The sequence below is a fragment of the Chenopodium album genome, chromosome 8 (assembly GCF_948465745.1).
Source record: "Chenopodium album chromosome 8, dcCheAlbu1.1, whole genome shotgun sequence".
In the NCBI taxonomy this organism is placed as follows: Eukaryota; Viridiplantae; Streptophyta; class Magnoliopsida; order Caryophyllales; family Amaranthaceae; genus Chenopodium; species Chenopodium album.
Genome location: NC_137841.1, coordinates 10,421,415 through 10,448,610, shown reverse-complemented (window position 1 = coordinate 10,448,610; position 27,196 = coordinate 10,421,415). Strand labels below are relative to the sequence as shown.

At 35.6% G+C, this 27,196-nt stretch overlaps 1 protein-coding gene and 1 pseudogene across 2 annotated transcripts in view; both read left to right on the top strand.

Moving 5' to 3' along the window:
• The first annotated feature begins 11,170 nt into the window (after positions 1-11,170).
• On the top strand, positions 11,171-11,254 carry LOC145557089 (small nucleolar RNA R71; annotated as a pseudogene).
• Positions 11,255-16,302: 5,048 nt separating this feature from the next.
• The window catches only part of LOC145641712 (uncharacterized), a 28,271-nt gene continuing 17,377 nt past the window's right edge, over positions 16,303-27,196 (top strand). The window contains exons 1-8 of one of the 2 annotated variants that reach the window (XM_081692633.1): positions 16,303-16,598; positions 18,223-18,411; positions 18,533-18,586; positions 19,617-19,727; positions 23,133-23,195; positions 23,297-23,551; positions 24,231-24,377; positions 24,465-24,492. In XM_081692633.1, the coding sequence (XP_081548759.1) occupies positions 16,368-16,598; positions 18,223-18,411; positions 18,533-18,586; positions 19,617-19,727; positions 23,133-23,195; positions 23,297-23,551; positions 24,231-24,377; positions 24,465-24,492 (1,078 nt within the window). In that variant the 5' untranslated portion in view covers positions 16,303-16,367. The remainder of the gene's footprint in view (positions 16,599-18,222; positions 18,412-18,532; positions 18,587-19,616; positions 19,728-23,132; positions 23,196-23,296; positions 23,552-24,230; positions 24,378-24,464; positions 24,493-27,196) is intronic. The other variant, XM_081692632.1, reaches the window with a different exon arrangement.

Below are 27,196 nucleotides of genomic sequence, written 5' to 3'. Positions count from 1 at the left end.
ATGTTCATCGAAACCCTCCACAGAACCGAATTTATTGTCCCTTTTTACAATAAAAGGACCCGGCCACCTTGACCTCAACTTTCTTGGGAATAGTTTAAGTCTAGAGTTGAACAACAACACTTTATCACCCTCTTTGAATTCTATCGGAAGGATCATCTTGTCGTGCCACCTCTTTGTCTTCTCCTTGTAGACACGAGCACTATCATAGGCCGTCAACCTAAACTCATCGAGTTGGTTAAGTTGAAGTAACCTCTTTTCTCCCGCTAGTTTGGCATCCAAATTTAGCTCCTTAATAGCCCAGTATGCCTTATATTCTAATTCGACCGGGAGATGACATGCTTTACCGTACACGAGTCTATATGGAGTAGTACCTATAGGGGTCTTGAATGCAGTTATGTACGCCCAAAGGGTGTCATCCAACTTATCGCTTCAATCTTTCCTTGACTTTGCTACCACCTTATCTAGAATGGCCTTGATCTCATGGTTAGAAACTTCAACTTGGCCACTAGTTTGGGGGTGGTAGGCTAAACCTGTTGTAGACACCCATTTGTGTCTCCCCAAAACAAAACCCAGTGATGAGTACCTTTCGCGTAGAATCATAATCGAATGAGGTGAAAGTGTGGAAAGTTTAGTGTTGCGGATAGTTTAATCGAATGAGCCTCGACTAACGATAGACCTTTCGTTTTTCAACCCATATCTACCTAACCTTGGGATGGGATGGTGTGCAACTTATGCAATTTTCAATTTCATAAAAATCTTGAGTGACTTCAAAAGATCAAAATAAGAAAAAGAAAGAGCAAAAAATAAATAAAATAAGAAAAAATAAATAAAAGTGTACAAAAAGGGCAAGTGTTCCAATGTCTTTGATAAGAACATGTCTCAGATTGCGTCTCTTATCGAGTGCTCGGTACCGTGCCTGAGAAACATGAATGCCAAGTGAGTGATAGATCGCATGATCAAGATTGCCCACTCTTATAAAAAGAAAATAAATTCTAAAGCAAAAAGAAATAAAAAAAAAGAGTGAGAAACCTCAAGCATAAAAATATAAAGATTCAAAAGCAAGGTTGCACACCTTAGGGGCTTATCGAGGGTCTTGAGCCTTTATCCCTTTCTTCTTCAACCTTTAGCCTAACAACGTTACAACCCTTAAAAAGACCTTTTGAGGTATACACACACTTGTGCGAGGTTCGGCTAGAGCTACGTTCGGTCTGATTCCTAACGGATACGTAGGCAACCTCACATCGAGGTGCGGCCGTAATAAAAATGCATTCATATTCAAATTCACACACTTACACCATGATCATATCAAGGGATCTCCTATGCTCATCCCTATTCACTTAGAGCTAGACTTGGGGGGCTTGATACCTACATCATTAGCTTACCTAACCTAAGAGTCACCACCATTTGACTATTCTTGAAATAATATATTTTCCCACACACTTAGCCTTTGCGGCCTAACTTTAGTATCACTTTCACACACTGCACAAATACATGACTAAATATACTTCCTTTAGGAACCCTTTGTCATGAAATCTTAAAACAACGTTGAAGCATGCCTTGTCATATCAAAATCGCTCATCAATCATAAATTGTCATTGCATCACGAAGTATGAAGTGCTTAGCCTCCGTGCCTAAGTTACCAAAATACTTTCATCATTGAGTCAACCATTGAGATAGCCTAGGATGGATTAATCCTTACACCTTGAGAGATAGTATCAAACAACATTTGACTAAGCTCATTCAACATGCATTCGAACACTTCGATTCTTTTTCGCGTCTTTCTTTTTCGGGAGAAAGTCGGTACCCTCCACAAAAATGACGAAGGAAAATTTTTGCTTTTTTGCATTTTTGAGTCGCACGATCACAATACAATGCACACACGATTCATGAGTCACACGTGTCCTTTCACTTTGAGCCGAGTCAATTACAGCGAGTCAAGTTTATACCTTAAGTCATGTCAAGTCAATGAGTTGAGTCAAGCGACATTAAACCTTAGGTCAACCATAAAGAAAGATAAGAAAAGTCCTATAGTCAAAAATATAAATGCAGGTGCATCCCAGCAAGCGAGGACATTCCCGGATTTTTTTCAAAAAAACCGCGAATATGATACAGGAGATTCCTCCAAGATAGGAGGAGTTACATTGATCGCTAAATTAGAGATGAAGAGCTTTAATTTACAAAAGATTTGAGCGGATTTGGTTGAAAGGAAACGACCAAGCTCAAAGTTCGGAGCAAAACCAAGCAACAGCGGCAGCAAGAGCAGAATAGGGAAGACCCGACTCCAGCGCCAGATGGCAACATCTAGCGTCTGGCAATAGATTTCAGCGCCTGGCGCTAGATCTCAGTGTCTGGCGACAGAGTCAATTCTTGGCGCCAGAGATATTTCAGCAGCGACAGAGCTCGAAGCCTCTTAGAAAGGTGATTTCGACCTCAAACAGCAATTTCGGGTTCCTTGGTACGCCAGTTAGCCCCTATAAGCAATTTGACATGATTAAGTAGTTGGTTTGATTACAATCGCAATAGGTGATCGACCTGACGAAAGATCGTTTCACTTAGCTTAAAGCGCCTAAGCGTTGGCTCATCATGGAGACACCGACATAATGGTTCACAAGCAGCAAACCGCCGACGTACTGGCATAACGGAAGCAAAGTTCAAGCGAGCTTTAGAGATCGGCAAGCGTTGGTCTTCGGAAATTTTTCTTCGGAATATTATCGCAACAAACATCCTATTATCAAGCTCTTTGTTCAGAGACGCGTGGACACATCAGTTAGAAGTTCATGTTAAAAAAATATAAGCTCTTTGTTCAGAGACGCGTGGACATGTATTTCAAGCTCTATTGTTCAGAGACGCGTGGACATATTAAAAAAAGAAGCTCTTTGTTCAGAGGCGCGTGAACATATCCAAAAAAGAGAAGCTCTTTGTTCAGAGACGAGTGAACATCGAAACAGCAAGATGGTGTTCCCTAGATTGTGGAGAGTTGTCACAAACAACTGAAGGTAATTTCAAGCGAAGTTGTCTTCGATCATGCTCCCTTAGACGTGGAGGATGGTCACAAGGCGGAAGAGGATCGTTTCAAGCGAAGCAATCTTCAAAATTGGAAGCAGTTACAAGCGTAGCAGTTTTCAAACGGGATGGCATTCTCTTGGCAGGAGGTCATTAAAACAGTAAAGCGGCAGCAAATCGGTTACTTCAGAGACGTGTGCTCGACGGTGCAAGATACGCGTTTCTTAACTTTTTTATCTGTTTAACTAACGCTAGTTTGCAGATATCGGCGTTAAAAGAGTGATTTGGGATCGCAGAACGTTCTGAATCATTCTCCGTCCCTATCAATACTTTGACTTTTGTTTTCGAAACTTGCGTTTCTCCAAACTCAGTCAAAGTGGGGGATTTTGTAGACACCCATTTGTGTCTCCCCAAAACCAAACCCAGTGATGAGTACCTTTTGCGTCGAATCATAATCGAATGAGGTGAAAGTGTGGAAAGTTTAGTGTTGCGGATAGTTTTAATTTATTTTCTCTTTTGTTTTTGAAAACCTATTTTAAGAAAACAGACAATCCAGTTTGGTTGGTCCATGATATGGGTCCAATAGTAGTGTAGTTGGATGGGGCTTGAAAAGAGCTTTTCAACGATATATTATAAGCCGAATTCCGATAAATATTGAGAAAGTTATTGCCAAATTACTGAACTGGGCCCGGTTTGAGCCTTATATGCGGCCCAATGATCTAGGGAAGGGCCTAATATAGATTTATCATTCAGGAATGGTTTTAGTCTTCTAGATTCTTCTAGAAGGTTCTTTTTCATTCCTAATTCAATTAGCATTGATTAATTGACTTTCGTTGACTTTTTAGAGTTTTAATCAAAATCAAAGAACGTTTTTTGAGGAAAATACGATTTTATCCTCCTGTACGGCAATTTTTATTTTATTTAAAGAAAACGCGTGAATTTCTGAGTCAGCGCCAAACGCCAGTTGTAGCGCCTGACGCTACGCTTGGCGCATGGCGCTAGCCTTAGCGTCTAGCGCTAAGGTCAGCGTTTGGCGCTAACTTGGTTTTTTGCGTCAGAACTTTGTTTTGATGTTTTATCTTTTTGGCTGATTTTCTCTATAAATAACGTGTTAAAAACTCCGTTTTGACTCACCAACTCTCATCAAGATTCTCTTGATTACTCTCTCTCTCTCTCTCTTTTCTAAACTAGCCTTCTCTCATATATAAAAATTCCGCATTCATTATATTTAGATACACCTAGCCAAGTTCGAAGTTGCCTTTGCCCTAGACGTGAAAGGTTTAATTTCTGAGGGTTTGGTCCCAAATCTCTCTTTCAATTATTTAATTTAATTGTTATTTATTATTTTCCTTGAAGTTACTAATGTGTGTATTTTGTTATTAGAAAGAGGTACGAGGCATCAAAGTAAGTACTTTAATGGTTTTTATTGATGTTAGGATATAGAGTTCATGCTTAGGTTGTTATTATGATATTCCTAGTATCATGTCTAGGGTAAATTTAATACTAAATATGATTGTTATGATGCCTTTTATTTTCTTCCTAATATTTATGATTGTTAGTATCATGTTAGGGCTAAATATATGATTTTTTATATGTTAGTAACATGCTAGGGTTTGTTATTTAATCTTGTTAGTATCATGCCTAGGATCTTGCTATTAATATGCTTTAACGTTGATATAATTATTTTAAGTATGATTATAATTGTTATAATTTATGATGATTATTTTTATTATTATTATTATGATTATGACGATTGTTATGATTATTATAATTATTATATTGATTATTTATTATGTTGCTTGATATATTTATTGTTATTGATCATACCTTTTATGCATGTTTAAAGGGAATTTGTACTTGTAATCACGCTTAATAAGATAATTAATAATCTTGTTTAGGGATAATTTGGTTATAATTCAAGTGATCGCCAATAATAGTTTTGTTTGTGCATTAATATTCAACCAACATAGATTAAACAGGTTTAGGGTTAACCTATTGATTGTATGTTAGTCAGAAAGCGCACATGAATACGATCAGAATAAAGTAGAGGCCTATTATTAGGGCAGGTTCAATCTCTTTTAGGTTGGATTTGTACCTTCATCCCCGAACCCTATTTGGTTCAAGACCTTATGGAGTTGACGATCTCTTGGATCGTTAAGGGGTGTAACCTTCACCTCGTGAACGGTTTACAAGTTCCTAAAAAAACTTGTTGGCGACTCTTTTACTCTATCTTCTTTCCCTTTGGACGCCACCGTACTTTAGTGTATGATAACGGTGGGGTTCAAGCTAGGGGTTAACGCTTGAAATATTCCCTACACCTGTCCTATGGTAGACACCATACTTTTTGAGGAGGGTGTCTAACTTCCGCTCATGAAAGTGAGATCCTCCGTCATTGATTATCGCTCTAGGCAAGCCAAATCTTGGAAAGATGGTCTTCTTGAAAAGTCTATGGACCACCTTGGCATCATTAGTAGGAGTAGCGATGGCCTCAACCCACTTGGATACATAGTCGACGGCGACAAGTATATAGCGGTTCCTTTTTGAAGAACGGAACGGTCCCATGTAATCAACACCCCAAACATCAAAAATTTCAACTTCTAGAATTCCGGTTTGAGGCATCTCATACCGCCGCAAGATGTTGCCAGTCCTCTGGCAAGAGTCACAAGCCTGCACAAAAGTGTTAGCATCCTTAAACATTGTAGGCCAATAAAAACCCGACTCATTAATCTTGGCCACCGTTTTAGTGGGGCCATGATGTCCTCCATATGGTGAGGTGTGGCAACTAGTAAGCACACCGTGGACTTCCCATTCGGGAACACACCTGCAAAATAATCCATCTGCACACTCACGAAACAAAAAAGAATCATCCCAAAAATAATGCTTAACATCAGAAAGGAATTTCCTTTTTTGTTGATAGGACAAGTCAAGAGGTAAAGTACCACCCACTAAATAATTAGCAAAATCGGCATAGCATGGGTGTTGCTCTACAACTGCATATAGGTTGTCATCAGGGAAAGAATCATCTATAGGAAGAGAATCCTTACCCTCATCATACCTGATACGTGACAAGTGGTCTGCCACTACGTTCTCTGCTCCCTTTTTATCTTTTATTTCGATGTTGAAATCTTGGAGAAAAAGAACCCATCGGAGTAGCCTTGGCTTTGATTCCGCCTTAGCTATCAAGTACTTCAACGCTGCATGGTCAGTAAAAACAATAACTTTAGAACCAATAAGATATGATCTAAATTTTTCTAAAGCATATATAACAGCAAGAAACTCCTTCTCCATAGTGGCATAGTTGACTTGGGCTTCATCCAAAGTTTTGCTTGCATAATAAATAGCATGCAAAACCTTGTTCTTTCTTTTTCCGAGCACGGCTCCTAGTGCAAAGTCACTTGCATCACACATGATCTCGAAAGGAAGATTCTAATCGGGAGCACATATGATGGGTGCCGATATCAAGGCCTGCTTAATCCTGTTGAAAGCCTCAAGACACTCTTCAGTAAAAATAAAAGGAGCATCCTTGAGCAAAAGCTGAGTCAGTGGTTTAGCAATTTTAGAAAAATCTTTGATAAAGCGACAATAAAACCCCGCATAACCCAAGAAACTTCTAACTCCCTTAACATTAACTGGGGGAGGTAATTGCTTAATCACTGAAATCTTAGCTTTGTCTACTTGTATTCCCTTATCAGATACAATGTGACCTAGAACTACTCCCTCTGTCACCATAAAGTGACATTTCTCCCAGTTTAGAACTAAGTTGCATTCTTCACATCGTTTTAGAATTTTAGCGAGGTTAATTAGACATGAATCAAATGAAGAACCATACACGCTAAAATCATCCATAAAGACTTCCATAATAGACTCTATGAAATCAGAAAAGATGCTCATCATACAACGTTGAAAGGTAGCGGGAGCATTACATAAACCGAAAGGCATTCTACGATATGCAAAAGTGCCATAAGGGCATGTAAAGGTTGTCTTTTCCTGATCTTCAGGGTGAATCGGAATTTGGAAAAATCCCAAATACCCATCCAAATAGCAAAAGAACTTATGGTTAGCTAACCTCTCAAACATTTGATCTATAAAGGGAAGAGGGAAGTGGTCCTTTTTAATGGCGATATTCAGTCTACGATAATCAATACACATACGCCACCCTGTTACAGTTCTAGTGGGATTTAATTCATTTTTTTCATTAGTTATCACAGTCATCCCACCTTTTTTAGGCACTACCTGCACAGGACTTACCCACTTGAAGTCAGAAATAGGATAGATAAAACCTGCATCAAGTAATTTCATAACCTCTTTCTTGACTACTTCTTGCATGTTAGGATTCAATCTTCTTTAGGGTTAAATGTAGGGCTTATAGTTATCCTCTAGATGTATCCTGTGCATACAAAAATCAGGGCTAATACCCTTGAGATCATCAATACTGTACCCAATAGCTTTCTTATGGGTTTGAAGAACCCCTAGAAGTTGGGAAGTTTGTAGGTCATTAAGTGCAGTACTGATGATCACGGGGTATAGTTCCTGTTCATCCAGAAAAATATATTTTAAATGAGAAGGGAGAGGTTTTAGTTCAGGTTTCTTGACCTCTGCAAGTTTCGATTCCTGAAACTAAATTTACTACCTTCATTTTTTCCTTGGGCCTAACTCTTTTAAGGAAAGAGCTCTTTCAATATCTTGTACCTCATTACCCCAAACGCTTGCATTGTCTGTAGATAAATTCCCACAAAGAATTTCCTCCAGGGGATCCCTTGCAAGAACCTGTGGCAAGCTATCATCACAAATATCGTCCATTATATCAATTATATCAATATAACAACAATTTCCATGTAGCATAGGCCCCTTTAAAACTTTCCCTAGATTAAAAGTAACATTATCATCACCAACAGAAAGGGTTAGTTTGTCATCTTTCACATCAATAATGGCTCCTGCAGTATGGAGAAAAGGTCTACCTAATATAATGGGTATTTGTGTATCCTCTGCCATGTCTAAAACAACAAAATCAACAGGAATAAAAAATTTACCAACTCTGACAGGAACATCCTCTAAAATACCTAGGGGTATTTTATAGAACGATTTGCCATTTGCAAAGTTATATTAGTAACTTTTAATTCTCCCATATTAAGTTTAGCACAGATAGATGATGGCATAACACTAACACTGGCACCCAAATCACACAAAGCTTTATCAATAAAAACATTCCCTATATGACAAGGGATAGAAAAACTACAGGGATCCTTTAATTTAGGAGGGGATTTATTTTGCAATAGAGCGCTACACTCCTCTGTGAAAGCTACAGTTTCTACTTCATTAAAGGCTCGTTTCCTAGTCAGAATGTCTTTCATAAATTTAGCATATGCAGGAACCTGAGTGATTAAATCAGTGAAAGGAACTATTACCTGCAGGTTTTTCACAACCTCTAAGAACTTACCAAATTGTTTATTAAACTTACTCTTCAATTGTCTATTAGGGAACGGTAGTTTGATAACCGGGCTCTGCACATCTCCTCCCTTATCCTGAGATTTACCCTGCATAGAAACATTAGAAGGGTTGGTATCTGTTTGTAGCCCTGCAAGGTTAGCAGGATTAGCGTTTGGTATAGAGGAATCTAAATCAGGAACTGGTCCATCTTCCTTCGGCATAGGAGGTCCATCATAATGTGAACCACTCCTTAGAGTGATTGCATTGGCATGGTCTGTAGGATGGATAGGTTGTGATGGTAGAGCTCCCTGCTGAGGGGATTGTAGGGTAGATGAAAGTTGTGCAATTTGATTATCCATGATTTTATTGTGGGTTAAAATAAAATCAATTTGCGCATCCCTACTTTCCATATGATTTTGCATATTAGTAAGCATTGCTCTAATTTCTGTCATGGCAGGGTCAGAAGATGTTGAGGGTGATGATTGGCTTTTCTACCCAGAATTTGGATGGTAATATTTTTGCCGTGATAGGGGTTTCTGTTGTGGTTGTTGTGGAGGTGGAGGGTTTTGTACATTGGTACTCCGGTACGAAAGATATGGATGGTTCCGGTAACCGGCATTATAAGAGTTGGAATATGGGTTATTCTGCCTATAGGTTTGAAAGGCATTAACTTGTTCCATGGAACTCCTACAATCTTGCTCCCAATGCCCTACAATTCCACAATTTTTCACAAAAAACTTCATTGTTAGCAACAGCAGAAACATTAGCTATAGAGTTAGGAGTAGTAGTAAGATTATCTAATTTTTGACAAATAGACGTTAATTGAGCTTGCAAAAAGGATACGTGTAGACACCTAAAAATGTCTCCCCAAAACCAAACTCGATGATGAACAACCTTTCACCGCCACTATTGGTCGGGTTCAGTATTTAATCCCGAGAGTGCTTTAAAAATCGTATTTTATTAAATTCATATTTTTGAACAGTCCATGGATTAGTCTTGATGTTTGGTAAAAGCATAGTTTTAATTTCAGCCCAAACTTATTTTTAGCCCAAACCTTTTTTTTTATTTTATTGTTTTATTATTTTTGGCCCAAACCCTTTATTTATTTTTATTTTAATTATTTTATTATTTTAGCCCGAATAATAAAAAGTCAGAAAAGGCCCGAAATTATCAATCGACACTTAAAATGCCGAAGGAAATGAGGGTTAAAAATGTATTTAGACGGAAAAACAGGCTGGAATTTCCCGCGCCACGGAAGGTACCTACCGTGTCACGGGAATCCTTCCCGTCTGACGGTGAGATTTCCAGTGACACGGGAGGTCTGCCGTGACACGGGACATTCCATGTCTTTTCCGCGTAAACCCTTAACGCGTTTTTTATCCCGTTTTCTGAAAACTTCCCGCGTCACACCAAAAATGTACCGTGTCACGGGAAAGTGTACCGTCTGACGGTGGAGCTTCCCGTGTTACGGTACAGTTTGACCGTGTCACGGGATACTTTTTTAGGGTTTTTATCATTTTAGGGTTCCGTGTGCTCCCTCATCACATTTTCCCTATAAATACCCCCTCATTTCTGATGAACGGGACACCGAGTAATTTTCTTATTTTATTTTCTCTCTTCTATGCTTTAGCCTAAACACTAGCCTACCCTTTTCTACTTCAAAATTCCTCCTTCAAGTACTCAAAGGAGTCCATACTTCACTCGTGGTTCTATCCTTAAGCCAAGGCGTGAAAGGTAGAATTGTTTGAGGGTTTGGCCCCAAAATCAACTTTATTTTATTTAATTTAATTTAATCATCGTTTTATTATTTCCTTGAAGTTACTAACTCGTTTATTATTTTGTAGTTGCAAACAAACAGAATCAAAGTAAGGATCATGCTCCTTTTGTTTTTATTATTTTTCTAACGATTTTATGTTGTTGGAATTGTGATTAAATTGGTTTTAATATTAATGTTATTCTATTGATCACTATATTGCATGTTTAAAGGGAATATGTAATTGAAAATCACGCCTAATAAGATAATTTGGACAACCGGTTTAGGATCCCTTTTAATCTTATTATTAATTGAAGTGGTCACCAATATTTTAGAATTATGTGTGCATTAATATTAAACCAACTTAGTTAAATAATAGTTTGGAGCGAATTGAATTATTGTTTGTATGCCTTTGAGATCACAGGAATGCTTTTCAATATAAGAATCGAGTAGAGGCCAATACGGGCGAATGTGACTCCATGACTCACTTCGTACCATTATCCCCGATCCTCCTTTCGTGGTTCCGAACCATATGGAGTTAGTAATCTCATGGATTATGAATGGGGTGTAACCTTCACGGGTCAATCGTTGTTGCCTTCGTTGTCCCTTTATCGTGGTTGCCTTTTTATGATCCGTGAACGGTTTACAAGTTCCTTAAAAACTTGTTGGCGGCTCCCTACTTTCCTTGTCCCTAATCGTATTATGTCAATTCCTACTTCCTATGAGTGCCAAGCATATTCACACATGCTTTTACGTAGGCGCACTTCGAGCGACGCCTACAATACGGAATCGACATTATGTTTTCCTTTATTTGCAAACCCTATCGGATTCCCGTATTAGGAATTGTGTATTGTCATGTCTTTGATAATCTGTCCTGCATCGTCCACATTTAAATTCATGAATCTCCCACTAGCTGCAGAATCTAGAACTGATCTAGAAGAATTTCCAAGTCCATTGTAGAAAGCTTGGATCAATTGCCATTGTGCTAGGTTGTGGTGGGGGCATTCTCTCTGTAGATCCTTGAACCGCTCCCAAGCCTCATATAGAGTTTCATATCATAATCCCAAGCCTCATATCGGCCTCTTGAGCGAAGTTCTGAAAAGCACTCCTTAGTACCGATGTTCTCTCTGCAGGATAATATTTATTATAGAAATTCAAAGCAAGAGTTTCCCAGTCAGTAAAGTGCAGTTCTATTCAAACCATTAAACCATAATTTAGCTTTGCCACATAATGAAAAGGGAAAAAGAATCTCCCTGATTTGGTCCTGCGTGACCCCGACTTGTCTAATGGTGTTACAATACTGGCAGAAATCTTCGATGTGAAGATTAGGATCTTCACCCTTAGCTCCACTGAATTGCTTCCTCTCTATCATAGTGATAAATTGGGGCTTAATCTCAAATTGAACTCCATCTAGAGCCGGAGTGGGAGTAAGGTGCGGGAAATCTGTGAGCTTCAGCTGCGAGTAGGCACTGAGTTTCTTTTGGGTCGTCATCTCTGATTCTGAATCTGAAGGAATTTCTGCGTCACTAGAATCAGAGGGAGGGTCTCTTTGACTGTTGTCCTCCTCAGAACCCGCCAGAATTTGTCTATAAATTTTCCTTTGCCTATGAAACGAGCGCTCGATCTAAGGATCGAAAGGAATGTAACCTGATGTGGAACACCTGAGCATAAACAAGGAACTAAAAGACAAATATGAGAATTGCCTCAAAGAACTAACGTTCTCTTAGACAAAAGGGGATAATCTAGACTACAAAAAATAATTAGAAAATAAAAATAAAACTGTTTCCCCAACAACGGCGTCAAATTTTGACAGGGTAAAGTCGTATCCCCTAATCAAAAGTATTACCTAAGTCCTCTAACTAATGCAGATAGGGAAGTAGGGTCGAATCCATAGGGAAACAAGTCTTTCTACTCCTAATTAATTATTATAACCTAAATTATCAAGGTAACCAATGTTGTTGTAATTAAAGACTATACTACAAAGAATATGATCAAAGAAAATAAAGTAGGGAGAAATTAAATATTAAAAGGCATGGGGCATAGGTTCACTAATAACAATATTCCAGGGCAAAACATAATAAACAATCATCAAGCATTGATTAATCAGATTATAAAAGGCTTTCGCTACGTATTATAATCACAAAGTTAATTTACCGGTATTAAATCTCATCTGTCGAATCTCGACTTAACCATTTATAAATTAGTCCGCCTATTAAAACTAAGCCTAAACATCAATTCTCATTTGTCGAATCTCGAATTAATATTGCTAAACTCATACAATTAAATCTGGCCAAACCTAATTGCATAGCATTAAATCAATCAATAGGAAATTAACCAAGCATTGATAATCAACAATCACAAATTTACCCCTTCATATTATTTATTAGATCCCCATAAACCCTAGAAATAAAACTACTCAAGCATAATTAAATCTAAACTAATCAAATCAATAAAGCAAGACATAATGAAAGAATTAAATAAAATAACCGAAATTAAAAGAGAAGAAATTTTTACCAAAAGAAATCTGGATTAATGAATGTAATTAAGAACAATGTTGAGAGAGAGTTTAAGAGAGTTTAAGAGAGAGAGAATATCCTAAGTAGAGAGAGAAAATCTAAAAGAGAAGGTAATAAAAAATTACGTACAAAATTCGTACTTAAACATCCCTAAAACAAATCCTTAAAAAAAACTAATCAGGTCCTTAGAAAAACACGCGCCAGATCGGGCGAAGGGCCGCCCGATCGGGCCCGCCTTTTTTACTACGCCCTTGCTAGTGTGCTGCGCCCGATCGAGCCTACGCTCACCCGATCGGGCGCGGCTTCTTCCTTGAGGCTGCTTTGCGAGCGCCCGCCCGATCGGGCGTATGCTTGCCCGATCGGGCCCGACTTCTTCTTCGAGGCTTGGATTTCGATTGGGCTCGATTCCTCGGCCCATTCCGGATTTCCTCATCGCGTCTTGATTACTTGATCCAATTTCCCCGGTATCACATACCGAGCCCTTAATCACCGGCTTTCACCGGTCCTGGGCTTAAAGGATGGTCGTGTCCTCCTAACGCTCGTAGTTGCTTCATGAAAAACCCGGAAAACGCTCTAAGTGTGCAATTACCTACAAAACTCAAGCAAAACTACAAAAACACTAGAAAACACAAATTAGTAATAAAAGTGGCCCTAAAGAGCCAAAAACACTACTAATTATGACCATGGGACGGGGGTAAAACACTATATAAATTGGACATATCATCTATCCAAGAAATGGAAATCCTACTCTCATGGGATATGCTGATGCATGCTGCCTATAAAATTTAATATAAACAAAATCATAAATAGGTTATCTTTTCAGCTATGGCAATATAGCGATCTCATGGAAGTTAACTAATCAAACATTAACAACGACTTCATCAAACCAAGATGAATTGATTGCCCTCTATGGAGTTGGTAGAGAATGTATATGGTTGCGATCTGTGACCCAACATATACTCAAAGAAAGTGGCATCAAAACAACCGAAGAAGACATAATTACAAAATTTGAAGCCAACACTACTTGCATTACACAAATTAAGGAAGGCTATATCAAAGGCGATAAAACAAAACACATCGACTCAAAGTTCTTTTCTACTCATGACTTGGAAAAAGAAGGAAGGATCGAACTCAAGCAGATCTAGTCATGCAACAACTTAGCCGATATATTCATGAAGGCATTACCACCTAGCAAATTTCAAGAACTCGTGCATATGATCGGCATGCGTTGTCTTTGTGATATATGTTAAACTTAGGGGATCCCTAGTTGTGTTGTACTCTTTTTCCTTCGTCCAAGTTTTATCCCACAGGGTTTTTCTTGGCAAGGTTTTAACGAGATAGTAAACATATAAGTATAATAGCGGTAATATTTGTTTTTACATAAATGTAAACTTTAGATAAGATTCATTCTATAGAAATCCGTTCAAGGGGGAGTGTTGTATTACACATTATCTGCGTAATATGAACGGATTAACAATATTGCCAAATATCACCGCTTACCTTCCCATGCAAGAGTATATATTGACGCTTAGAACCTCATGCTTGATTAGACATTTCACTACATGTTTAATATATCAAGCAAACATCGTTCATGTAGGGGTGCTATAAATTCCCGCATAATCTAAAGATAATATACACAACAATTATCAGAGTATCTAAAAGTTTTCTTTTGATATCTTGGAAATAAATCCTTTTTTTTAAAGATCTTGGAAATCCAAGTTGATTTTGATGTTGTAACTTAGGCCCTGTTCTCTTCACCTTAAAAAAATAATATTAAGTAAAAATAATTTCAATTTAGTAAAATAAATTCAGTTTAGTAAAATTAATTTCAGTTCAGTAAAAATAAGTTCAATTTAGTAAAATTCAGTTTTCTTAAAGAAGAATTATAACAAATAATTCAGTAAAATTAATTTAAGTTCAGCAAAAAATAATTTCATTTCAGTAAAATTAATTTAAGTTCAGTAAAAATAATTTAAGTTCAGCAGATATAATATTGTTTCAGTAAAAACAATTTCAGTTCAGTAAAAATAAGGTGAAGAGAACGAGGCCTTATACTTGGGCTGCAATGGTCGGTTTTGGACTGGTCAACTTTATGGAACTCTGCTTAGCTTTGTTCTAGTGAGTATTAGTAATCGTATTAATAATGTGCTGACACTTGTTATGTCGTGCTGACACCTGCTCTGCATATGATATTCCCTGCTTTGCTTAGAAGCTAAAAAAATAGGGTCTTACTCTTTTATGTCGGTGGCCACGCAATGTAGCTAGCTATTATGGGGTTTATTTTGTCAAAGTTATAGAGTTTACCGGTTTAGTGTTATAGGGGTTACTCGGGTTGCTCAAGTTAGTGTCTTGCTTTAGGAGTTATATACTTTAATCTGTTGCAAATATTTATTCGGTGAGACAAGTTGCGCAAAAACGTGTTGTACATTTATTTTTTTATTATTTTTTTATTTTTTTGGTTTCGATGATTAGAGAAGGGGAAGTTATTTAGATGGTAGTCCCTAAAAAGTGCATATAATTGAAGGGTTGGGGATTTAGGGTACTATAGTGAATTGTTGATAAAGGAACTGTATACTCGTGCTAATGCATGACATATATTATAGTATGTTCCAAAAAATATTCGTAAAATAAATTGAAATGTTAGTACATATTGTTTAAAAAAATGAAATGTTGGAGATTTTGAGTGCTATATTAGCATGTCATATATTATACTGCGTACCAAAAAAAAAAAAAAAAAAAAACAAAGTGAAATGTTAGTAGTAGTTCCTTAAAAAAAAAAAAAAAACAGAAACAAAAAGGAAATATTGGATGGGTAGTTATTGAATTTTTTAAAAAATGATAAAAATAAATAAATAAAAATAAAATAGTGGGATAGGTACTCATTTTATTATTATTATTATTATTATTATTATTATTATTATTATTATTATTAAAAAAAAACTAATAGAGTTGAGTATTGGATTTTGGAGGATTATCGTGAAAAGTGTCTCTTTATAGACTTTTATTTTATTTTATTTTTTCCTAATAAAAAAACAAAAAAGTTGGTTGATTTACAAACACTCAAACAGCTTAAGTACGTTCTAAAGGGAAAAAAAAAACAGCTTGATAAATTTGATTTTACTCGTTTTTACTTCCTCTACTCGGTATTGTTTTTCGGTAAAGACTAAAATAGACCCGGTCTATAATAACTTATTGTAGACCCAACTTTCTAGTGTACCATACGAATGTGATTATATCATACGAAATGTGATTATATTACTACACAAGTGATTATATCATCCTGAAACTATTATGTAAATGTATCACTCAGAAAGTAAATTTATCATTATAAAAAGTATCAAATAGTAAATTACATCATTCAAAAGATAGATTTTTAAATTTTATCATCCTAAAGATAATTATATAATCTCATTAAATGGTTTAATATAAGATTATATAATTCAATATATGACTCACAAAAAGATAATTATATCGTTTAAAAAAGTAATTATATCAATGTAATTATATCATTTGAAACTGTGTCAAATTTTGAGTATAGAATAATTTATTGTACACCGGATCCATAGAAGACCAATTGTTATTTTTCGAGTAAGTAACCAATTCTATTACCCCGTATCTTCGTAAAACACCATTGTGTGGAGAACTCAAACCTTAAAGATTAGGCATCAATGGCGAGAATAGCTTGTCATCAATGGCGGCCTGCTCTATCTGGTTTGCAAATGCCATTCAAGTCTTCCTTTCTCTCTACTGACCCATCTCTCACTCGTTGTATTACAACGAACCATGTAATCCTTAGCAAACGAAGCTTATCTTCTTCACCATTCAAAGTTTCCATGAGTTTGAAAGCTGGCATTGTTGGTCTCCCTAATGTTGGAAAATCCACTCTTTTCAATGCTGTTGTAAGCCCATCTTCCTCTTTCTCGCTATTCTACTCACATTGCTGCTATTTGGGTTTATGCCTGAAAGGTGTTTGATTATATAAGTTATGCTATTAATTTTCGATTAAATGTCTTGACTTTTATGATTTTTTTTTTTTTTTTTTTTTTTTGTTTGTGGGTAGTTTAGTGAATGTTTTATCTGATTAAGTTGTTCACTGTTAGGTTAGCTTTGTGTTCTTTGTTGGTGGTGATGAACGAGTTACGGCATGTTGAATTTGGGGTTAACTTTAGTTATTGGCAATAGATATTTCAACTGTAAATCCTGCCAATTTGTTTAGATTTGGGTGATGTCGTTTCATCTGATGTTCATCTGTTAGCAGGTTATTTTTTATTTATTTATTTAATTATTTTTATTTTCCACTCTTCTGTTGTACTTGAATGCCTAATCGGTGAAGCTAGAGCTCGAGAATAATGAAAGGTGAGGCATTGTTAACATGAAGGGGTGGAAAGAATTCACATGTAAACTATAAGAGTATATTGTAGGGGGAGTGGACAATCAAGTAGAATGGCTTGAAATAGGAAGCCAGACAATAGGCTGCGAACGAGCTAGTTATGTATTTACATGGTAGTGATTCTAAGGTTTCAACTATAGAGTTGTATTTGATAAAAATCTGGTGTGTTGGGGATACTAGATCTCTTGGCCTATAATTCCTTCTTTGGAGTTTGGCAAAGCAGTAATAAAATAATAAGCACATCAATAAAGGTTCACTTTCAACTCCATTGTTGTTGTCCTGTTTGTTTTTCTCTATCACAAGACCTTGCAAACTTTTAGGTCCTGTGTGATTTGATGTAAAACATTTTCAATGAAATATTAGTTTTCAGGGAAAACCTATTTTCAAAGAAAAGCACAATTGCAAATTAGTTTTCCTTTGTTTGGTTGCATACAAGAGAAGTTCAAGAAAAGTAAAAAATAAGAGTGGAATGTGAGGATGGATGCGAGAGAAGTAAAAAAGAGGTAAGGAGGAGGGAGGAAAATGTGGCTTCTGTTGTTTTGGAAAGGAATTTTTTTCCATCATTTAGGATGCAATTTTACACCATTAGGAAAATTGTTTTCCATCCCTTCACAAACAAAACAAAGGAAAATGGGAAAAAAATGGGAAAGTCATTTTCCATGATAACATTTTACACAAAAACAAACGAGGCCTTAGTAGTAGTTATTAGGAACATCATGCTGGGTATGATAGTTCCTTTTTGTGACTTGTATTTACTTCTATTTGTATTATTATTTAAAAGATCTTCAAATGAATTCCTTAGCTGTAGTTTTTAGTTTAAAACTATCACAACCTGACTTTTCATTACTAATTTATAAGTGTTTAGCCTCAATTCTCCAAGCACAGAGGCTGCTGAATTTGTAAATATGTTCCTTAGATGTATGTGATTATGTCTCTTTGTGTAGATAACTAGAGACTGATTCTTCGTTACTTATTTTGTTTGACAAGTTCCCTTTTTAACAGTAGAATCCAATGCCAAAGTAGTGTTGCACTTTGTTACCGCAAATGTTTAATATTGGAATTTTTTTATGTAGTTTTAATTCTTTACTCCATGGCATGTCAACTGTCATATTAAGTGTATTAGAACTTTACAGGTTGAAAATGGGAAGGCGCAAGCTGCTAATTTTCCTTTTTGCACAATAGAACCAAATGTTGGGACTGTGGCTGTTCCAGACCCAAGGTTACAGGTGCTTTCTGATTTAAGTAAATCTCAGAAAATGGTCCCTGCATCTGTAGAATTTGTGGATATTGCTGGACTTGTTAAGGGAGCCAGCCAGGGAGAGGTTTGAACATATACTTTAATAGAAAGTGTATATCCTTGTTTAATTTCCTTCTTTTTGGTGTCCCTTATAGGATTGATGTCCTCATACACACTACTCTAATTTGCTGTTGTTCGAATTGCAGGGATTAGGGAATAAGTTCTTATCTCATATTCGTGAAGTTGATTCCATACTTCAGGTGCTTATTATATATGTTACTAGTAATTTAGTTCAGTTATATAGACCCCTTAGCCAAGGAAGGCTGTAAATCACAGTGACATGAAAGTGGGTAAGGAGAATGTTTGATGTGCAATAGCGAGTATAGTTTTGCTGTAAAGAAGTTTTATTTTTCTCAATTGTATTGTGTGTGTAGATTTAAATCTACTAAATCATTTATATATCAAAAAACAAGGTTCAATTATAAAAATATTAAGTGATTTAAAGATAATGCAATACCATCCAAAGATCCAACTTGCATCATAGAATTTTGAGAAATGTGAAGCCTTTGTCATGGTGCCCAATGACCATATAGATGAATGTGGGTTTGACCATATAGGGTATATGATTGAGTACACCACCTGAGTTATTATTTCATAGTTGTCTACATTTATACAATAATGTTATTTTATTTTTTGTATTTTGTAATTAATGTTTGTGAAAAATTATCAGAATTAAGAATTGCAGAGAAGAAAAAGTTAAAAATTGTAATTGGAGTCTTGTTGGGATAATTGCTACACAGAATGTAAATTAAATGGGAGACTAATGGTGATGGCTAAAGAGGCTGATTTGGTGTCACTTATGCCTCCCATTTTTATATAATGTAGAAAATGAAGCACTTGATTTTGGATGAATGATCCTTGGTCTTACTCATAAAAAGCTTTTTGTCCATGTGTGTTACTTTCCCTTCTAGGTCTATATAGAAAAAAAAAAATCCCGCTCAAAGTATAATAGAAAACTTTGGGATCTTTATATTAAATTCCCTGAAACTCTTGGGCCTAATACAACACTTAAATTAATACATGAGCTGCATGATCTACTGTTTCAGTCTTTCCATTGTGAGGTATTAGTCATTGCTACAATGCATTTTATAAGCTGTAAGTGTCAGATTAATGTCATCATTATTTTGGTGCCAAATGTAAAGTTCTTCTCTTCTGAATCATAGACAATAAAGTTAGTTTTTATTCTTTACTATATATAATACAATTGGTTCTGACTGTTAACGTGTTTAGGTTGTACGATGTTTTGAGGATAATGATATTATTCACGTAAATGGACGTGTTGAACCAAAGTCTGACATTGATGTCATCAATCTAGAGTTAATCTTCTCAGATTTGGATCAGGTACATTGTGTGGCTGTTATATTATGTATAGATCTTTAATGCTTGAATTAAATTTATATCATTACTGCTTTTAGGGCTACTGCGTGGGTGTAGAGGTTTAGAGAAATGACAAGATTTTCCTAATTAATATGTCTGATGAAATATTTTATTTTTGTAATGAATTTATCTTCCTGCCTTCATATTGGTCTTATGTCTTTGGTGTTTTTGTAATTTTCCTTAATCTTGTATTCAGAGCAAAGGGTATTATGGGCCTAGAAACTAGGTGTCCTTGTTTTAAGTCATCAAGTTTGATTCTAGACAAATTCCTGGCAAAGGTTTAGGCTATTCTGCTCTCAAGTAGCTTCCGAATCTGTTTGACTCAGTTTCACTGTTAACTATTCTTGTGTTTGCTGTTATACTATAAATTAACAATGATCTTTAAAAGTCTGTATCAAAGATATATTAATTGAAATATTAGCAATGTTTTCCAGATTGTCAAGAGTGCTTATATAGTTAATGCTGGGGAAAATTCTTTGATTTAGTGCTAATTTTATTTGGATTTATGTTCACTAAGATAGTTACTGGCAGGCTAATTGCATACATAATCAAAGATAACTTAAGGTCCACATTGTTTAGGGTAAAAAATACCCTAGTACGTGGTCCAATCTTGTGATGACACGTGGCCCAATCAACGGGTGACACGTGTCACCATAGGAAGATGACACATACAAAAGAGCAAGAGAGCACCTAAAATAAAGAGAATGACAAAAGGCCTTCTTACATCAGGAGGCCCAAACTCCTAGAAAGCCGCAAAACGGCGCCCCCAAGAGGCCACGTGTCCTTCCTTGATTGCGCAGCTAATCAGGACCCTGAATCTTAGGTCACTTACCCTCTGGCACAAATCCCCACCCCTATAAATACCCCAATCATTGATGATGGGAGCGGTGGATTATGACATAACATTCAATAAAGCACTAAATAGCTCCAAATTCTCTCTACTTTCTTTCTCTTGTTAAATCCGTTTTCCGATCACTAACTTGATCGTTGGAGGCGGATCTTCGGCCACTGAAGTTCCGTGTTTTTGCAGGTGTCCGAGTCTCACTGCCAGCAAAGCGTGACCAGTATCCTGAGGGATTCCAAAAAACCCCGAAACACACGTCCACGTCCACGTAATACTATAGATAAGGATGTGAGAGTCGAACCATGAGGAGATAATTATCCTATGGATGTCAAATAAAAGGATAGACTATGCAAAAGGGACTTGTTTTGGTGTTGTAAGAAATATTTAAATAAAGAACTAGATCAAACAACACGAATATAATCAAATAATACCATGAATGAATACCAGAAATGGATCAAGAATCATATATATAACACTATTAGGTGAACAGGTCCTCTCAAATCATCCCTTATAACATCATTACTATCTCTTCAGTTTTAAGCTCGTTTAACATAATTATGTGGTATTCTCAAATTGATCTTTCTGTTAAGGCTTTTAGTATGGTCACTGCACTTCTAAAAGATGCAATTCACATTGAAGGCTGTAGCTAGTGATTCTTTTTCATCCATTTATTGTTTACTCCCAACTATCCATGTATGAATCATTGGAAAATTTGCTTGTACTCGATATAAAATGGTTCACCGAATTTATACAGCCAATTCTAAATACTTAAAAAGCGAAAAGTAGCTATTGAATTATGTTGAATTAGCTGTCATATTTCTTAGCTTACTTTTCCTTTGGAGATTCCTTCCTCGAAGATTTGTCCTAGGGCAAAGGACTCTTGAGCTGTAAAGACTTAATTGGTAAAGAAATTAAAGCCTACCCCCTCCCCCCTCTCCAGGTAATCGTAAATAATTAACCTGTCATTATTTTTCCTTGAAGTCTCTCATTATTGGCAGTGAACATTGTTCGAGACAATCATTCTTATGATGGCATATACAGATATACCATAAATAGTAGTGGCCTAGGACTTTGTAGTCAGCTAATACGTAGTATTTAGGATTATAGCTCATATTCAGTTAGAGAACAGGTTTATAATTTTGGAACCAGTTCGCAAAGATACTGGATACCACTCAATACTAGTTGATACTGGTTTCTTAATGCATCAGTCAGCACTCAGCAGTTGTTACATGCATTACTTATTCGACTTGTAAAGGGCTGTCATGTGTTGACCTGTAGAAAGTAAAACTGATATCATGCTACATCAATCTTTACCATTTACATAAATTGTTTAGTTTTTTTTTTTTTTTTTTTTTTTTTTTTTTTTTTTTAGTGATGTGAGATTTTTACTCCTTACTATGATTTCAACCTTAATCATGATATACTTTGCTTGGAGCTAGTCTAAAACTGGTTGTGGCATGAGTTACCCAGATACTTTTGCTTACTTGAGAACAAGATTTTATATAATTATATTGAAGAAAATGTATTTTTAGTTGATTTAAATGAACCCGCTCCCTTTTTCTTTTTTTTCTTTTTGTCAACTTTTCCCTAACTGTATCATTTTATTCTTAAGGTTAGATAAACTCTACGAATTATAGTTTACAAAAATGATACTGGACCATCCCAGATGAGGTCTCAAATCCAATAATTATGGATTTGGTATAGAAACTGAAATTATTTCAGTTAGAATAATTTAAACTGGAATCAATTAGGACAGGTTTCAAGCACTATGTCACCACCATTCTAGGAAAAATCATCCGGTTGTTACCCATTGCTAAATTTTTTTGCTTGCTACTAATCATGCACCACACTGTAACCCCACTTCCTCTTTTTTTCCTAGGAGTGGAAAAACGATTAAGGTGGGTTAATATTTGGAAAGCATTTTGATGAGATATTTGGTTTGGTTTGGTTCCGTTCGGTTTGATTGAAATTTAAGGTTGGGTTATTATTGAGTCGGTTGTTAATTAACTTGTTGATCATTCAATAGGTATAAGTGATACTGTTTTAGGAGTAGATTCGTTAGAGGCTGATTAGAATGAGGTCATGTCACTTTGGGTTTAGATCGGGCATTCCAGATCTGGTAATTTGGTATGGGCTGGTTTTGTATCTTTACTCTGGGATGGTAGTTGTCTGAGAAAAAAAAAGGAAGGAGAGGTGGTTGTAAGGGAATTTAGACTTTAGATTAAACTGTTGTACTCGTACATTTGTGAATAGGCTATTTTGCATTACTCGTTAATCTGATTGGACTTAGTTGCTCAGTGCTTATGTTGGATAATCTGATTGGATCTTTAGTTGTTAGCTTGTTACAGTGCTTATGTTGGATCTAAGTCCTCTTACTGATCATAATGGTTTACACTAATTTAATTAATCTAAAAGACATTATTACAACTTAAGACGACTCAGGTCTCTCTGTCTATAAAAAAGACCAGGGAATTATGATGGATCTAACTTGCATCTCTGGATGTTGAATAATTTTCTGAATGCAGATTGAAAAAAGATTGGATAAACTTAAAAAAAGCAAGGCAAAAGATTCACAAACAAAAGCAAAGGTAATTAAAATTGTAATTACATAATTATCAAGCTGTACAATTACTTTTTTGTTTAATAGAGAAGCTGATCGAATATTTGCTCCAACTTTTGGTACATTCAGGAGGAAGCAGAAAGATCTGCGCTGGAAAAGATTCAACAGGTGCTTATGGATGGAAAACCAGCTCGATCAATTAACTTGTCAGATCCTGAAAAGGATGCTATAAAGCACCTTTGTTTGCTTACGATGAAACCGGTAATTTATGTTGCAAATGTAGCAGAGTCTGAAGTGGCTGATCCTGAAAAGAATCCTTTTGTCCAAGAAGTAACAAAGCTTGCATCGAACTTGCAATCAGGAGTGGTGACTGTCTCAGCACAGGTTTAGTAAACCAGTAAAAAAGCATCTTTAAGTTGATATATCTGCAAGGATGATGTAGATATTATATTGATGATAGATCCTGAACACTGTTAAGCCTGAGTTGGTACATGTGCTTTTGGTTCATTATATATCGCCAAAACAAATAATTCCACTAGATTAAGGTGTTGTTTCATAACTTTCTCTCTCCTAACTCCATAATTTACAATCTATTGTTGGCATAAAGTTTACAAAGTACGCCCTTTTGTAAGAGGGATCCCAGTCAAATGTACCTCTCTTATAGTACTGTGTTTTTTTAGTTTATTTTGGATATAACGCACATATTTCTTTATACTTGGTATTTTACAATATTTGGTTAATTATAAGTGTAAAGGTGGAAAACTGGAAATGGATCCATCACCCATATGTCATGTGATGCAAGGATATTAAGTAGGGTCCCTTGAGCCCACTTGAATATAAAAAAAGATTTCTTATCAAATTAATTTTTTTTTTTAAATTGCTTATATTTTTAATCAAATGACCCCATAAAAATTTATCAAATGAATTTTGATCCCGTTAAATATTTTTTTAGATCTGCCACTATCAATGTAATCATTTGGTTGGAAATTACAGGGTACATCACGTTCATAATCCTTTGGAATTCTGCAATTCTGATATGAACTAACATGGGATATATTTGTAGGTTGAGGCAGAACTTACTGAACTTCCATCTGAGGATAGAGTAGAATACTTAAAATCTCTTGGAGTCAGTGAAAGTGGTCTAGGAAATCTTATTAGAGCAACATATAGCCTTTTGGGTTTGCGAACATATTTTACTTCTGGAGAGAAGGTAATGCAGATTATTTTGGTTTCTATAATGTTTTTGGGTTCCAGATCTTTTCTAATAAGCTCAATAATTATTTCTTTTTTTATGTAGGAAACAAAAGCATGGACAATTCTTTCAGGTAAGATTTTTGGTCTTTCAAAATCATAAACCAGGGGAAGTTCATTTCATTACCCCTTCTTTTCAAAAAGTTTGAAATAACTCTTCTGAATATTGTTTGGACAATTATACCCTCTAAAATGTTTATTTACTTTTTTTTTTTTTTTTTTCCCTCATTAATGTTAAATGCCTCTTTTTTTGAACTCTTAAGAACAGTGTGCCGATATTTATATCCCTATAATAGTTTTTTTTACCTATTTCCCCTCATTTGCCAACAACTAAATTTGTGACACAAGGCAAACCCAAAAGAGCTCCTTGGACATGGCTAGCCATGGCATGCATATCCCGCGCGTTAGCTGCCTTTGTTAATTAGAAAATGTTTATGTTTTCAAAACCTAAACATACATCTCAACATCTGTTTAAAGAAAACTTTATATGCCATTTATGTACGTTTAGCCTGCACATTCTCTTTTCCTAATCCCTCTGATCGTTTTTTATTATTCTCAATTTTCATATTACTTAGCTCTTCTTTGTTCAATTCACTTTGCTCTATTTTATTTTTGGTTTACCTCTAATACCATCTTACACTATAACTTCACAATAATTACTTCTTCCCACACACTATCTCTTACTTAATTTCCGTTTTTCTAACACAATTTTTACATTCTCTCTCTTACTCTACCCTACTTTATCTTACACCCCCTCACATTCTTCAGTACTTTCTTTAATTTTGTATCTATTGAGTAGAAAATAAAAGAATGGAAGAAGTATACTGCAACAAATCCTTATATATTGTGCAATTTGCAAGGCTTTTAACTGTATTAACACATTCTTTTTCACCTACATATTGTGGTGTATATGTAAAGAAAAATGTAGTCATGTGGTGTAGAGATGGCAATTTAGTACGCATCTGGTCCAAATCGAAGAAAAAAGTTCCTTTCGAGTTCAATAATAAAATGCATGAATCTGAGTCTAACAAAAAGTGTGTGAATTTGAATGGAAGGTGGACCGGACTTACATTCTTTGTAGAGTCCGACCAAGTCCAATTTATTAACACTTTGTTTTGATAGAAGAAAATGGAAGGAAAAGAAGAGAAGGGAAAGGAAGGAGGACAAATCTTTTTTGTTTAGGTAAAGAGTTAGGGGAAGGAAAGGGAAGGAGAGGGAGGGATCTATTTTCCCTCTTCCTTTAATAAGCATAATTCCTTCATAATTGGAGAGATTTGGAGGGAAAATGAAGCTCACCTTTTTCTTCCCTTTATTTTCTCTCCCCTTCGTCCTCTATCCCTCTCCAAACAAATCGTAAATGACTAGCTCTATATATAACCTTTATAATTTGCACTCATATACAATTAAATATATATTCATGTTCAATGATATGAATTGGAGACTGAAAATCTACATAAAAAGATGAAATCAAAGGAAAACATGAAGTTAAAAGTTAAGGAAACCAAAAAAAATTTAAAGTAAATGAACTTATCAGCATCAACAAATAAATTAATATTTTGCTCGAATAAGAGAGAAAACTGAGAATGATACCATCACGTATTTTTACTCTATATCTTTTTTTTTTTTGTAGTAAAAAGAACTCATGTTGCTTCAAGAACTTTAGATATTCGAACTTCTTAATTACCTCAAGCTAAAAATCAAAATTTAATTGAAACAATTTGTTCCAAAACAACAGAGAAGAAAAATTATGAAATATAGAGACACCATAAGGGAAAGAATATAGGGGGAGGATGTAGTCTCATGTAGACATTAAATGATAATGAAGGAGAAGTTAATTTTCTAGGGAGAAAGAGGCACAATAGGCAAAAAGAGGAAGAGGAAAATAAGGTAAAGAGTTTTATTTTCTTCCTTTTTTTTTTTTTTTTTTTTTGGGGTGTGTGGATGGGGTGGGGTGGGGTGGGGTGGGGGGAGCATGATCATTTATTAGGTGAATGGGTAGACACACTTTTCAGGTTTGATTAAAAACAAAGAAATGAAAATTAAAAAGAAGATGACGTCAAAATTAGATTTGGTAAGTAATTTTTCTGATGAAAAATCGACACTTCTCCAAATGTCCATCATTGATGTTAGCAACGTCTTGTTTTATTAATTGATTCTCAATTCAAACATGGTTCTAAAAGGAAGTTGAAAGCCGTTTTCAATGGCGAGAAATCTGTGATCTAAAATGATATGATCTGATCTTAATTAAACTTATTAACTTTTAATGAACTTTTAAATCGTTATGATTCCAACTCAGCAGTCCTTACATGGATTTTTTATTGGCCCTTATTATAATTTATTTATATACTTCTCTTAAGGTGTATTGAACTAGACCTTAATCCACCCTCTTAAGACAAAAAAGCTTCTTGGAGCCTTCTAAACAGTCTTTCATTTTATGACGTGATCCTAGAATTAACATCCTATTGAGGACCCTATCGGTTATGGGAAATTAAGGATGGAACATAATAGGCTAAGTCGTAACCACCTAATAAAAAATAATTCCTAAGTCCTCTAAATATGCAGATAGGGAAGAAGGGTCGAATCCACAGGGAAACTGGTCTTTCTATTCCTAATTAATTAAAGCAATCTAAATTATTAAGTACCCAATTGATAATTTGGATAGGAAACTAAACTACAGAGATTAAGAGTAAGGAGAAATCAATGAATAAAGGCCTAGGGCATAGGTACACCAATAATTAATAATCCAGCATAAAACATAACAACTAATGATTAACATTG